At 38.5% G+C, this 15,856-nt stretch overlaps 1 protein-coding gene across 1 annotated transcript; it reads right to left on the bottom strand.

Moving 5' to 3' along the window:
• Nucleotides 1-1,078: 1,078 nt before the first annotated feature.
• Nucleotides 1,079-14,800, bottom strand: GJB6 (gap junction protein beta 6). Its single transcript, XM_020968816.2, has 3 exons — nt 14,271-14,800; nt 11,182-11,339; nt 1,079-2,772 (listed from the first exon to the last, which is right to left on the bottom strand). The coding sequence occupies exon 3, from the start codon at nt 2,752-2,754 to the stop codon at nt 1,969-1,971; it is 786 nt and encodes a 261-aa protein (XP_020824475.1). The 5' UTR covers nt 2,755-2,772; nt 11,182-11,339; nt 14,271-14,800; the 3' UTR covers nt 1,079-1,968.
• Between the last annotated feature and the right edge of the window lie 1,056 nt (nt 14,801-15,856).

Below are 15,856 nucleotides of genomic sequence, written 5' to 3'. Positions count from 1 at the left end.
GTCCCTGCCCTAGTAATCTCATTCATGCTAATAGATTTAACTTTCATATTTTAATCAATGACCCCCAAGTTTATGCCTTCAGACATGACTTCTTTCCTCAACTCCATTTCCATATTTTCAACTGCTCACAGGACAGGTCTACTTTGAATGCTTCATCTGACCCTCAAGTTCAATATGTCTACAAATGAATTCATCATATTAAAACCAGCTCCTCATCCTGATTTCCTTAATTCTACTACTGGCACCACTTTCTTAGTTACTCAGACTCAAAACCCAAATATTATTGTTTTGCTAACGTCCACATACAATTATATGCTAGCACCCATTTGCCAGCCTAGTAAAAAAGGTTTTCCAATATGAGGCCAATGCCATTGGCAGTGTTCTATAGGTCATACCATCTATCTATACACAATAGAATTACAGATTTAAAACTGGAAGGTGTGTTAAAGTAATCTAATCCTCTTATTTTTACAGTTGAGGAAAGTGAGGTCTAGAGAGGTAAAGTGACTTGCCCATGATAGGAAATGGCAGAGCCTAAATCTGAATGTTGAGCCTATGTCTCCAAATCTAATGTTCCTTTCATCTGTAACATATTGCCTGCCTGTGAACATTGGGTATGAGAACAGGAGGAACACGAGATCCATTGTTCTAACCTGCCATAATAATGAGCCTTTAGAGAAAGAGCAGTTCTAAGAGCTGACGAAACTCAATAATTCTCACTATCAGTGCAGAACAATCCCAGAGGGGCCTTAGGCTCCTCATCTGTAAAATGAGAACTTTGGAAAAGATGGTCTCTAGGTTACTTTGGAGACTTCTATGTCTCATGATCCTGGAATATTTAACTAATGGCCAGTTGTGCATTTTTCTAGGGCTGAATTGCTGAAAGAACAGCTCTCTTAACCATCTTTTCTGACATCAAATGGGGTAGCAATAACCCCCAAAAGTCTCCAATCCACTGGAAGTTCCACTCATAGTAACTTGACAGGTTTCCTGGACAGAATTATTTATGGGTTCCACTAATATTCACAGTAATGGGGCTCCTAGGTATTCAGATAACAGATCTCATAGAAAGCCACAGTGTTTTAAGCAATAGAGTCTTTCTTTTATTCAGATGATCACATTCACGTTTCAGCTCTTCACACAGGCTGAAATCCAGTTTCCAAGCTAGTTGAAAAAAAAAAAAGGCGCCCAGGTTCGTATAGTCCTGTATACCTTCTGAAAGGTACATCTTGGCAGTGAAAATGCATTGTTCAACAAGCAAAGCATTTCAAATGTATTGAAGAGCACACACAATAGCCAGAACATTTCTCCCCCATTTTGATAGTATCACTATTGGTCATATGGTTGTCACTGAGCCATGTAACTTATTGCATTTACAAAACAGATCTTCTATAATTTTGAAGTTTAGACAACTGCAGCATCATTATTAAAACTTGTGTTTTACTCCTCCCCCATAAGAATACTGCAGCTATTTTCATGACTCAGTTGTGTACTATATCATACTCAAGTAACATGGAACACCTGGCATTATGAAAATATTTGTTATATGGATGGGAGTTCAGAACTAAAACAAGTAATACTATAAAAAACATTTGTAATAATAATAGCATCAATCTCTAGACAAAACATTTTCTCCCTCTTAGCAGCTGAATATTTAATAACTTTTTAGGAAACACACCCCCTGAGAGGTTAAGAGAGACTAGAATGTCTACTCAAGGTAGACTTAAAGGTATTTTAGTATACACCGTCAATCTAGTCTTTCCATTTTTTACGGAATTATTCTCTACATTTCTCATAATGTAGATGATTAATTCTCCTAGAAGATTTCATTTAAGTCTATTTGTTATGAATTTCATTGGTAGTTATAAAAAAAATCAGCCTAGGGAATAAATGTTTGGTATTGGTATCCAACAGCCATGTGAAGACTACAGGTTTGTCATTAATAGTTCTATTTTAATTTAAAATCTTTTAACTCGGAAAACCTGTGATTGCATTTTGTCCACTGTCTGAAATCAACTCATTCATTTCATTTTGTTTGCTTTCTTTTATGGCATGATTGGGGTGATTTTGTTGAACCTGTGCTCTTCTGGACCTTCTAAAACACACTTTTATCAGCAAGTAACATAATTCAGCCACATTTAACAGCATGCAAATCACAGATGCCACAATCATGAAAATGGTAAAAACAGACTTTTCAGTGGGTCTTGAAATAAAGCAGTCCACAATATTAGGACAAGGATCAATACTGCATTTCACCACCCAGGGCAGGTTATAACCATTGTAAAGAAAGTAAAACACATACATAAAGGAGGCTTCGAAGATAATCCTAAAGAAAATACTGCTAGTGTAAGTCCACCACAAAGACCCTTCTATTCGAACCTTCTCTTTTTTAATTTCTTCTAAATCTTTGTATTCAATCCCTTTCTCTCCTCTCCTAAACTGTCTTTCCTTCTCGTGTCTATTGTATGTAACATGCATGGCTACCAGAAGTGCTGGAGTGGAGACAAAAATCAGCTGCAGGGCCCAAAGTCGGATATGAGAAACAGGGAAGAAGTGGTCGTAGCACACGTTTTTGCATCCTGGTTGCAGTGTGTTACAGACGAAATCTTCTTGCTCATCTCCCCATACTTCTTCAGCGGCTACAACAAGGATCATGACTCGAAAAATGAAGACAACAGTAGTCCAGACCTTCCCTATGCTGGTGGAGTATTTATTTACACCTCCAATGAAGGTATGCAGGGTACTCCAATCCATCTTGTTGGCGACTTATTGCTAATAAGGAAAAAAAAGGCAAATGTTACTCAGAATTTATGCAGGTATTTTTGGAGAAGGACTGACAGAGGAAGAAATGATCTTAGAGGAAAGAAACATCAAATGAGAGAGGCCAGGAACTAAAGACTTCAGCAATTTTATTTTTCCTTCAAGCACATTGTGACTGCCTATTAGGTGGCACGGTGGTTAGAGTGCTGGGTCTGGAATCAAGAAAACCTGAGTTCAAATCTAGCCTCGGACACTTACTAGCCATACGATCTTGGCAATTTACATAATCTCTGTGTCATTTTCCTCTACTGTAAAATGGGGATAATAATAGCACCCACCTTGCAGTGTTATTTTGAAGATCAAGTGAGAGATTTTTTTTTTTTTTAGCGAGGCAGTTGGAGATTAAGTGACTTGCCCAGAGTCACACAGCTAGGAAGTATTAGTGTCTGAGGCCAGATTTTGAACCTCTGGATTCCAGTGCTGGTCTATCCATTTCGCCACCTAGCTGCCCCTCAAATGAGAGATTTGTAAAAAGCACTTAGCATATTGCCTGGCACATAGTAGATGCTGTAGAAATACTTATTCCCTTTCCTCTTCCCAGGAACTCTTAATTACAGGAGGCTCACAGAATGTCTTATGGGAAATTTATTATCCAATAACAAAACTGATAGCAGCTATTCCTGTTCATCCATCTTCTTCCAAGTAAAAGGAAGAGACTATGCATTTGAGTGGCTCCTTGGCATTAATCCAGAAACATAAGTAAACAAATTAATTCCTGTCAGTTTTTTATTCACTGTGTAAATATGTATTATGTAATCAGTTTGGTTTTTCCAAAAGGATTAAAATGTAATGATTTTTTTAAAAAAACCATTGAAATAGTTTATAGAAAGTCATTTGTCAGTTGAGTTATATGTAATCTTTATGTTCAGTAGATTAGAAGAATAAAATAGAAATTGAACACCTGTGATTATACTTTAGGTTTACCATTTATGTTTACCAAAAACTTGTGGCCAGTCTTCTGCTTCAAATATTTGCTTCAGTATTTGGAAGCCCAGTTTTGAAGGCTACCAAAAATGCCTCTGGAAAGGAGGACTGTGTGCTTTTATAAAAAATGATTTTTTAAAATTTGTTTTAACTTAAAATGTTCTTCTGGACAGTTTCTTTTCATGCAGCTACTCCTGATATATGCAAGGTGAGTGACACCAGGCACTGAAGAAGGAGCTAGTTATGTTAGATCTCATGTCGCCATTTTATTAACCTTCCAAAGATGTTCTTCCTTTTGCCAAGAAAACTCCTATGCTATAAGCTAATTCATTCTTGTTCTCCATCACCACAGAAGCCCCCTAAACTATTATTTTCTCTTTTAAAATTTTTTTTATTGATGTGTTTGGTTTTACATTATAAATATTTACTGATTATCCCCACTCCATGAAGTCTCTTGTATTAATGTAAAACAAATAAGTAAAACTTAAAGCATAGTAGCCTCATCTGAAAGAACATGATATGTTTCATATCTGTAGCATCCCTTTCTCTACTTCAAAAAATTAATAAAAATCTATTTTATGACTTTCAAAAGTTTTCTTACAATAACTATTCTTGTACATGGATGCAATAATTATTGCACCTTTTGGCCTTCTCTTTTGAGTGAATTTAGCTATTTTGAATGAATGAAAAGATATTTATTAAGCTCTTACTATGTGCTGAGCATTGTGTCCAGGTCTGGAGATATAAACATAACGAGGAGCTTACAAAGAAAGCCACATGTGGTCTTTTAATACACAACATAAAATGTATAGCAATGTAAAGGAAACCAACTGTATTGAAATACCATTATCAAAATATTTTTTAAACTATATGGGAGTGGTGGCAAAGGAAAAGAGTTGTGATCTGGGAAATCACAGTGACAGTATGTTGATGATACATATGATACTGCCCTTCTAAATCTAATGTTGCATAATTTGATAACTGTTTTTACTGTTCGTATATTTAGCCATTTAATTACTTGGGTGCCTTTTTTGGACTCTCAGGGGTATAAATTACTCTCTTGGATAGTCTCATCTCAATGATGGCAATACTATTATTATCTCTTCAAACATTCTTAGTTCCCCACCCCCTCCCCCAACATCTAGCACCGAAGCTCTGAGAGTCAATTGGGTGCTAAAGGTGTGCATACATCTTGGGCCATAGTCCTGAGACTTTACTCAACTTTTTTGTGAAGCAATGCTTGCTGCACTTTCAGTTGCTTTTCTTGGGCACTCCTCCTTTCTGTCTTTACAAAAGATCATGCTCATAGGCACTGGGAGTTTGGGGGCAGGTAACAGAAATACACTTTCCCTCACAGGACTCAAGACTATTTGTTTATAATTCTCATGCATTTTTACCAGGGGAGGGGGAAGCTGGAACACATACTCCACTGGGAGAAGGTTTGCAAAAATACAATTTGGAATTTCTATGCCACACATTCCAAGAGCTCTTCCACTATTCTCCCCCATCCCCAATCTTGCCCTTTGCCAAAATGTACAGAAGCAATTATGGGAAAGCTCTTCCCTCCACAGTGCTTACTCTATACTAAACTAGTCTTCTAGGCACTCCGAAGGATGCAAAAGAAATAGGGTCAGAGGATTTTAGAGCTGGAAGGGATCTTAGAAATCATCTAGCCCAAAAGTTCTTTTCTGAGAGTCTAGGAACTTACTTTGTGTTTTTTTCCTATAATATATTTATAAGTATATTTCAATATGATTAATCTTCTTTGTAATCCTATGTATTTTATTTTACACATTTAAAAACATTATTCTGAGAAGGGATTCATACCAAAGGTTTACACGACTCAGAACAGGGTTAAGAACCTCTGAGTCCAGCCACTTCATTTTAGATATGTGGTAACTGAGGCCTGTTGAGGTTAAACGCTTTGTCCAAGGTTATAGACATAATAATAAGCAGCAGAGTCAGGATTCAAACCCAGGTCCTCTGAGAATAATCCAAGGCTCTTTCTACTATACTACATGAATCATAAGTGAAGCTGATTAAGAAGGTATATAAAGAAACCAACATGGCAGTCAAAAAACCAATCAACAAATGTTTATTAAGTCCCTACCACGTGCCAGGCACTATTCTAAGTCCTGGGGATACAAAAAGAGGCAAAAGACAGTAACTTCCCTCAAGAGGCTTACCATCTAACAGCAGCCCAGGGTAATCTCAGAGGACATAAAAGATAGAAGCAGATGCCATTATTAATATCAACCAAGACATTAAACAGAGAAGACGGATCCTTACCAAAGGTTAACAGAAAAAAAAGCAGCATAGAACTTTAAGAAGTGACATAAAAACTAAAGCCCAGAATGAGTTGAGGCTTGTGGAATAAGCTAAGGACAACAAACAGCTTTTTATAGTTATGCTTGGAGCAAGATGAGAATAAATAAGGTAATGGCTCATGATTTAGGGCAAGTGACATTATGTTACATAAAAAAAATAAAAGCTATTCAATTTTGATTTTGAATTTGTATTCTTCATCAAAGCAAATGATCTTTAAATTGTAGAAGGTAAAAGGAAAATGGGAATTCAAGTCCAAGGAAAGAGTAAGAGATCCCTTAAATTCCATGAAATGAGGTCAAATTACTAAGCCCAGATAAATAATACCACAGGGTACTGAAGGGGAAAAAACAACTTGCAAATTGGATTGATAAATTATTTTTAAAAAATAGCTCAGAAGACTAGAGGCAGTCAAAAGTCATTTCAATTTTATGAAAGGAGGGGAAAATATTCTAGAAATTCCAAAATGGCAAATTTAAAGATGATCCCCAGAAAAATCTGCATCTTATGGAGCAAACTTGGCAAAATGTGTTATCACTGTCAATCTGGAGAGTGTCTACGAGAACCCTGGACTATAGGGTTCTTCTTGTAGCCCTGTCTTATCCAGTGTATTTTAGCCACAGTTTTAGCAGAGTCATCAAAGGTATGCTCTAAGTCCTTACCCATATTGTCATCCTCAATATAAGCTCCTGAAGGACAGGGACTGTTGTCATTTTTGTCTTTCTGCCTTTGTACCATGGAGACTGAGATCTCTATGGTATGGAGCAAGTAGTTGGCATTTAATAACTACTTGTTGAATTTACCCACCCAGACAGGTTCCAGATGTTTGTAATGTGAAGGCTTATTTTCCAATTCAATTGGAAAAAAAATTTGGCTCAATGTATTTAAACCTATGTAAGCACCCTCTTTGGAATACTTATGTGTGCTATTTAGGAGGCTCTATAATGTTTCAGGGTTGATACAAACAGAAAAATGACTGGAAACATAAAAGGAAATCTGGAGAACATCTTCCATTTGGACGTTATGCTGGAAGTCATCCATGATGGTGGCAAACATTTTTGGCAAACATACGTTTCCTTGTTTTAAGCCTTGCTTGACACCAACAACCAGAGAGTTGAACAAAGATCTCTCTGTTGTTGCGTCTTTAAGGAATCCTGTATAATTTTGATATATTCATGGGAGATATGTTGGAGGAAAACCCTTAAGGCAACATTTTGCTTTACAGAATCAAAGTTTTTTAAAAATAGTCAACAAAGAATAAGCACAATGGGGATCTTATATTCTTTGTACTTTTTGCATTATACAATTGTGTATTTGTAAAGTGATGGTCTTCTGTAGAAAATAATTCAAGGATGTCTTCTGTTCCCTTCTCATACCTTTATCACTCAAAAAATTTGGGCCTAGTTATCCACATTAAAAAAAGTAGATAAAACATACCTGCTGTTCACATTATGACATGCAGTTGGATGGACAACCCATTAGCACGTATCTTAGGCAGGCACTGAATGGACAATGAGCTGAGCCCAGAGTTTAACAGAATATCTAGATTGCCCTTGGGAAAATGTGCAACATTTTTAATGATTCTGAATTTCTACCTAAACCAAAACCCATCATTTGAATACTATTCTTCTGGTAATGCTGCATGAATTAAAAAATTTCTCTATATGCTGTTTCATTATATTACATATTCATCAAAGTGCCCTGGGGCCCTAGCAAATACAGAGCTGATCTTGGTTACAGGTAAATTTGGGTTCAAGTGCTTCCCTCTCTAAGACTCAAGTTACTGGGAAGGTGCTGGCCTGCACTGATGCATAGACTTTCCTCATTTGAGAGTTCTTCATACCAGTGAAATCACAATGAGGATGATACCTATCTCTACTAATACTCACCAAAAAAGCCAAACATTTGAAGTTTTTCTTTTAAGAGACAACAAATCATGGTGTCAACTTAAAACCATGAAACTCACACATTGGCTTTAATGAATTTTGAGGTGTGAGGGACACCTCAAAGGAAAAATTGAAGGGAAATAAAATAGCATCTGGAGAAGTTGGGAAAAGAACTTTCCCCAGCCCAAGCTCAGATCAGCTTCCTATGGGCCATATATCCACCTAAAAAGAAGTAATGGAGCTAAAGGGAACCTTGGCAGGAGTAGGGCTCCATTTTCCTTTCTAGACTTTTTTTGGGCCCCCAGAACATGTGATGTGGAGAAAAAAGAAAAAAAAAGCAAGAAGGGGAGAAGGAAGGGGAGAAAACAGAAGGAAAGTCTGAGCTATCTAAGAGCAGAATGTGCTGCTTGGAGAGGTCATGAGTTCCCCTTTCTCTGGAGGTCTCCCAGGACAGGCTGGATAATGTCTTGTTAGGGATTATTTGGAGGGATCCACTTCAGGTAGAAACTGAAATAGCCTCTGGGTTTTTTTCTAACTCTGGGATTCTATGGCCGTGAAGCAAAGGAAAGGGGAGCACTAAGGTAAATAAGAAAGCTCCAGCTAACATAAATGACTTACTGCAGTTTGAAGGTGGCATCATAATTAGCGCATACCTTTAGGAAAAGGGACAAAACTACAATATGGGGAGCTCTTCAAGCTATTCACATCTTTATATGTCTTTGTATCTTTCTCAGAGCCTTTGCACATTACTTTGCATAAACTTAATTCAATACTTCAAGAACCTGTGATTTTTTTTCATAGAGTAGATACTTCTTCCCCTCCACGTCTTCCTTAGTAGGCTGTTTCATGATTTGCTGTGGACAAAAGCCTTCATTCATGACCTAGTGGCAAAATTCCTGGTGAAGAACTACTCCAAAGCTGGTTCTTGAAGGATAAGTATATGATAGTTACGAGGACTTTCTTTAAACACTTTTTAGCTTGATAAGCCTTCCAAGGAGTTTGCGCTCAGTTTGTGCGAGCCTATAGGAGCCTAGAGTTCATTCTTTGGAATAATGAATCATAGGACTATGGTCTTAGTAGAAAGCTATGTGCTTGAAAGTCACTTAATGTGTATACATTACATCCTTAAGGCGTTTTGTATAATTTAGACATAGGAATAGCAGACAGGAATGTCATTGTTATGAACTGTCAATTTAAAAACTAAATACAGTTGTATCTGGTATGCTGTGGTCACTCAGGATGACTAATCCAACTAACAAATAATCTGATCCAAATATCCACTTGTAATCAGAGGTACGACTTTATAAAGACAAGACCTAGTGAGATTCTGGGATAACACATACCACCAAATACAGAACAAAAGATGTTCAATAAATCTGCATTGATTTTGTAAAATAGTGAAGATCTTTTACATGTATTGCCTTTTAGCTAATAACTGTCATTACTAGGTAGCTTGATAATTTAATTCTATAAATGTGTTCTGTGTGCTAGTCAGTCAATAAACACTTCCTAGCTAGTCATCATCATAATCATCATCATGTCTAGGGGAGCTAGGTGGTACAGTGGATAGAGCTTCCTGAAGTCAGAAACACCTGAGTTCAAATCTGGCCTCAGACACATATTAACTGTGTGATCCTGGGCAAGTCACTTAACCCTGTTTGCCTCAGTTTCCTCAACTGTAAAATGAGCTGGTATCTCTAGTATCTTTGCCAAGAAAGCCCCAAATGGTGTCATGAAGAATTGCACATTACCAAACAACAAATATAGTACCTACTATGTGCCAGGTACTGTGTGTGTGTGTGTGTGTGTGTGTGTGTTTTCCCTTAAATGAGTATGCAGTGTTTCTCAATGACGGTACTGGAACACTCCAATGTGTTTCCAGATAGAGGTATCTGTGAAATTCTCAGATTTTTGGTTGATTTCAAAATAAATTTCAACTCACTTTAATTGCATTAATGTACCATTATTCTAAAATGTCTGGAAATCATTGCAGCATTCCAGTAACACGTAATCAAATTGTAAAGCATGAGAAGGAAAAACTAGATGAAATAAGTTCCAAATCTATGCCTACTCTATTCTTTCTCAAATAAAGAGAATGCATTTAGGATGATTCTTTATAGATATTACAGTTATAGAATATTTAGAATAGAGAAGGTAAAACATGCTTTATGGATTTCCCTTTGCTTTTTTAAAAATAAATTTCCAGAAGTGAATTTTACTTTTCTAAGTACTTTCCAATTTCAATAAACAAAACGTCTCTTTCCTTTTCTGCCTCAAGACAGCTATGGGCCTTGAGAGAGGAACTATTGTAATAAAAAGTAAAATATTAACCTCATCTATTTAAACAAAACTTCATTTTAACTGAAGGCTTTTTGGTTACCTCTTTTAGGGAAAAGAGCAGGCTGCTTAGCTTCAGTATAATTCAACTTGAGAAAATATGGTGGCATTTGAATTTGTAAGAGATGGGTAGAATTTTTTTTTTCAAATTGAAATGCATAATTAACTTGAGTAATTCAGCATCATGCACCCATATTACAAAAGCCATAATCCCAGTACGAAACACTTAACTAAAGAAGAAAATCTGTGACTCCAGTGGTGATGTCAAAGTTTAGGTATCTTCGTGAAGAAGGAGATAGTTCTTGTCTTTCCCTACTTCAAATTAACTTGCTTTGAAGTACCTAGATACACCCTAATTCTATACCAAAATATTATAATTTTTAAATGGATATATTTATTCACTAATACCTGGTATATTCATTAAGTGTCTACTATGTGCCAAGCACTGTGTTAGGTACTGAGGGAGATCTTAATTCCAATTCTTCATTTTTCTACAATAATATAATAGTAACTTGTAGATTCAATAATATCTTAGCTTCACAGTGAAAGGCACCTAAAAGAAAAGAAAAGAAAAGAAAAGAACTTTGCAAGCTATCTCAAAGTATTTCCTTGATTCTCAGCAGAATCTTCTGAGTTAGATACTGTCTTTATTGCTCTGGTTAATATTACTTCCCTTTAAAAATAGATAAACTGAGTTAAAGACTTGAAGTGACCTCCTTAAGATCACTTAGTGAATAATTAATAGACTAGAGACTAGACCACAGGCCTCTTAATTCCCAGTTTGTTTAAAACTGGGGGCTTGCATTAGTAAAAGGAAGAAAAACAAAATAATTTCCCCCACCTCCCGTCCCAACCTTTTTTGGTGTAAGCTTTATTTCAAGGGACTCACAGTGATTTTGGTGAAGAGAAGATAATTAGATCAAATTCTCTGCCCTTAAGAAGTGGAAGTCTTAATCTTCTGCAACAGTGGATTGTCCAGAAATCCCACGCTGCTGCATCATACTGCAACTTTTTACTCTGTTTTCAGGATTTCAGAGTTACTGCCACCTGTTAAAATAAAAAAAGAAACTGTAATTGCCCTCAGATTTTAAAATGAATTTCTATGTTGCTTTTGGGACCAACCCTTTATTTACCTACAAAGCTTTGGAAAAAGGTAAGGTTAGTAGGATACTTTAAAAAAAATCAGAGCCTCTTCCAAGTTGGTGAGTTTTTGGGTGCCGAAACTGTTATTAATCAAAAACAAGCAAAAATTCTCCAAACAAAATTTAAAAATCAAAATTTCCCCCTTTTCAGATAATCTTTACTAGAAATTTAGAAAAATCTCTGCCCTTTTCTTGGTCTCCTAAGAAATTAAGCTTCATGAATTTTAGTTTACAAAGATCCTTTAAAACAGAACCTCAGTGCATCCCTATTTATTATAACTAATATTGATCATGCATGTGAATAGATTTATATGTTCTTCTCGGTTTACTAAAATTCAGAATTTCCATGGAGATGTGTAGAAAACTAGCTGACATTTGAGATATGCATGTTCTTTATGTTATTTAATAATCTAAATAGATAAAATTTTTATTATCTTCTAATTTCTTCCTGTTGACTTACGTAGTTAAATCTTGACTCTAAGGCTTGTTAGTAACGTCTTTGTTCATTCAGCAAATCTGTTTCCTTTCCAATTATTTTAGTATAATCAGGTTGAAATGACCCTGGGAATAAAGAATGAGAAGTCTTTCTGTGGAGGACCTAATTCTGTCCTCCAGAGGAGGTAATGGGAGTCATTTAAAAGACTCAGAGCTCATGAACTAGAAAAGCTGACTAAAAACTTATTTCCTGCTCCAATTCTAGTATTGTTTTATTACTAATTAGAAGAATCAGTATGAACTCATGAAATATGCAGATTCAACCAATGAAAATGAAAAAACTTAATGATGCTTCACAAATTATAATTTAGCTAAGAATTTTGCACAGCAATTCACAACGGTCCACATGTAAAGATGAGACTAGAAATATGGAGATTTTTTCCCCCTCTAAATTAATTCAATTCAACAAGCATTTATTTAATACCTACTATGTGCCAGGAACTGGGCTAGGCCCTAGGGTTATTAAGAAAAACAAAGCAGTGCCTATTTTCTCTGAGCTTATTGGGAAGGGGGGAACAGAACAAGCATTAATTAAATGCCTACTATGTACCAGACACTGTACTAAGCAGTTTACAAATATTATCTCATTGGATCCAGAAAAATGTTTAGTCAGCCTCCATGTATCACTTCCTTGACACCCTCCACCCTCAAATTTGGCCTTACTTAAGTGAAAAAGATGTTCAAAACAAACAGAATGAATTTGTCTTCATATATATTACCAGAAGCTGCTAAAAATCAGTAATGTATTTTAATTTCTTAAAGCAATCCAGCTGTTTAAACACACACACACACACACACACACACACACACACATCACTTTTCAGATGTAAATGGGGAAGGGATTTTAGATCCCGACAAAGTAAATTAGAGTCTAGAAGTGCTGAAATGCCAATTAATATATGGAATTGGCTAACTCTTTCCCCCCAGATCTCAATGCCTCCTTGATCTTTCTCTTCTTGGCAGAATCGAAACAATTCCCGAAGACTGTGCCTGATCCAAACAACAGACAAAGGTCTGTACAAGAACAGTTTTGAGCGGCATCCCAAAGATCAGAAATTCTAAGAGAAGTGCAATGGGGGCAGAACATTTTCTTCTAGAACATAGACTATATTTATGAAAACTGGGGCAATGAAATGTAGTTTATCTAGAAAACAAATTCAACTAAGAGAAGTAAAAGTGGTCCTGGATTCCACAATAAAATCAATTGTGTAGTAAGTTGACAACTGGATTCTATCTATAAACAGGCAAAAGGCTGGGACAACAGCATTTTTGGAGTCCAAGCTTCATTGGCTATGAGGCTGGCCGGCTTTTCTGGCTCAGGTTGGGCCTCCAAATATGAGGTCTTGTCAAGCATGCAGTCACCTCAACTCCATCTATGTCCTTCCAGGAAGGGAGGTTAGATGACACATTGTGATACTTTGGGATGGTTCTCCTTTGCTGGACAGGGAAGTGTCCTTCCTCAGTTACCTCCTTCATAATCAGGTGTGTCACCAATTACCCTTAATTATTGTTGTCCTCAACTCTAGGCTTTAGGGTTTGACAAATCTCTGAAGCTGCATGCCATGAAGGTAAGGTGGTTAGAAGTATCTGAGAGTTTTCTCTGTTTGAAACGTCTTCTAAAGATTTCTTACCTTTTCCCCAAGAACATCAAGACCTCACAAATACAAGAGAAAGACAATCAGAATGAACAAGAAGGTGTGGGGGTAGGGAAAGGCCATTCACTGTACCCTTGCCTGCTTATATACAATATGTTTATAAAACCTGTTGTGCAAGTCAATTAGGAAGCAGCCTGGGTTAAAAGTCAAACCAGGCACGTTCCCTTGACTAAGCATTGCGGGTCAACTATAGTAAGAAAACACCCTGGATTCTACTGGGACAGCCACTGACTCTGATGTACCTAATGGAGGATGGAGATGACAAGGTAGATACCAGAGCCCCGATCCAACGCGCATCTTCAGCTATGTACTTAGCGAACCCCATTTCCCCCTTTCCTGGTAACCCCCACTCGCACGCCCCACACGACTGCCAAGTTTCCAAGAGTGCAAAGGGTCTCTTCTCCTCTTTCAGCAGCCGCTAATGGACTCTCCACCAGCGCATAATTCCCCAGGGAAGAATCGATCACTGCAATTCTGAGGTCTTCTCATTTTAAGTAGGGATGGACAGAGAGAACCGGAAGAAGAGGGATGGACCACCCTACGAATACTGAGCTTCCGTGACGGGTGTGGATACGGGTGGGGTGGGCAGGTTCCCAGGTCCCGACACAACTCTGACCCTGGACCCCAGTCCCCAAACCCCTCTTCTTGCAGCCAGCGCAGGCAGAGGAAGGTGGTGCAGGGCTTACCTGTGTTAGTGGCGTGTGGCAGGCGCGTGGGCAATCCGTGAAGGATGGAGGGGGCGAACGGGGAGGGACTGTTGAGGGAAGGGGAGCGAGGGGAGGAGGGTCAGTTGGGCAGCATGTGAAGGGGCGAGGTGCGCGCTCCCTCCAGTGCCGGGCTTGCTCTCGAGATCGGACGCCCGGGTCGCTGCCTCCGCCCGGGTGGGAGGCCACTTGACACCACCCTCTGCGGCGGCTGCGTCCCCAGCTTCAGCCCAGGCTCTTGCCTGGGTGCAGGAAGTTCAGGGGTTTCCTGCGGAGTTTAGGTTAAGGCACTCGCTTTCCACCTGCAGCTCCTTTTAACCGCACCCCCCACCCCGCCTCTTCCCTGACGCGACTCGGGCGGACTCCAGTGCCGTTTCCCTCCAGCTCCGTGGAGCTCAGCGGGCGCGACGGCGGCGGAGCAGGGAGTGTAGGGCAGTGCCCCAAGCGCCCGGGCGCCCACCGCGCGGGAAGGGCGGCACCCAGAGCACTCCATCCATGCCTCTGTCTGCTGGCTCTGCCGGGGTCAGCTGCCAGGGAGGCCAGTGCAGCGGGCCGGGTAGGGCACTACTTACTGTATTTCGGGTCCCATTCCTTTCCTCTCCTTTCACTCTCCTTAGGCAAGTGGTCCCAGCAGATCTTTAGGTGAGGATCAGGACGAGAGATGGGTAGTCCTGCCATTGGCCAAAATACGCTTTTCAATCTAGAGCTTTCTACACGGTCTAGGACCTTTATTTTTTTTAATTTTTAAATTTTAATTTATTATTATTATTTTTATTTGTGTAGTTCATAAGGGAGGACCCCTCTGACTGGCTTTTGGCCAAGACCTCTCCGCACATCATTTTTCATATTCCCTCCTAGCATAATAACAATAACAACATAAGTTAGCATGTATGTAGCACTTTAGTTTGCAAAGCACTTGACAAGGTATCTCATTTGAGCTTCACAACAACTCTTTGAGATTACTATTATTACACCCATTTTGCTGATGAGGAAACTGAGACAGAGAGGTTAAGTAATTTGCTAGTAAGTTTCGGAGTGAGAATTCCAATTGAGGTCTTCCTAACTCCAAATCCAGCACCCCATCCACTAGGACATCCTGTTGACCTTGTACAAGACCTTGTACAATTCACCCTCCGCCTTCCTAGAGAGCTGCCTACGGACACAAATATCATTGTTGTTGTTACTATTTATTAATGATACCTTGTGGTACTTATATATATTTGCATTTGTTTAATGATCATTTAAATTAGATACCTCCATACTTGTCTGGCTCCTAGGAGAAACAGCTGGCTTGTAAACTGTGATACTCCCTTTTACAGAGACCAGCCAACCACTGGTTAAGAATAGAGGGGTGATGTACCCATGTTAGGGAGGCAGTTAGCCAAGGGAACTACTGAAAGCCTTTTAGGGACCTGGTCCTACAGGTTCTAACCTGATCAAATTCAGACAAGAAATGTGATTTGCTTATTTAAAAACAACAAAGATGAAACAGTATTGACCCAGGAAGCATTGCCCTGGTGTTGAATTAGATTCTCTGATGCTGTCAAATCTGGTGGCAAGTTTTTAGA

This window comes from Phascolarctos cinereus, unplaced genomic scaffold (assembly GCF_003287225.1).
Source record: "Phascolarctos cinereus isolate Bilbo 61053 unplaced genomic scaffold, phaCin_HiC Scaffold_726;HRSCAF=1367, whole genome shotgun sequence".
Lineage (NCBI taxonomy): Eukaryota > Metazoa > Chordata > Mammalia > Diprotodontia > Phascolarctidae > Phascolarctos > Phascolarctos cinereus.
This window is presented reverse-complemented; position numbering and strand designations above follow the sequence as displayed.

Coding starts and splice junctions, on each gene's coding strand:
- GJB6 (XM_020968816.2), bottom strand. CDS start 2,754: ATGGATTGGAGTACCCTGCATACCTTCATTGGAGGTGTAAATAAATAC.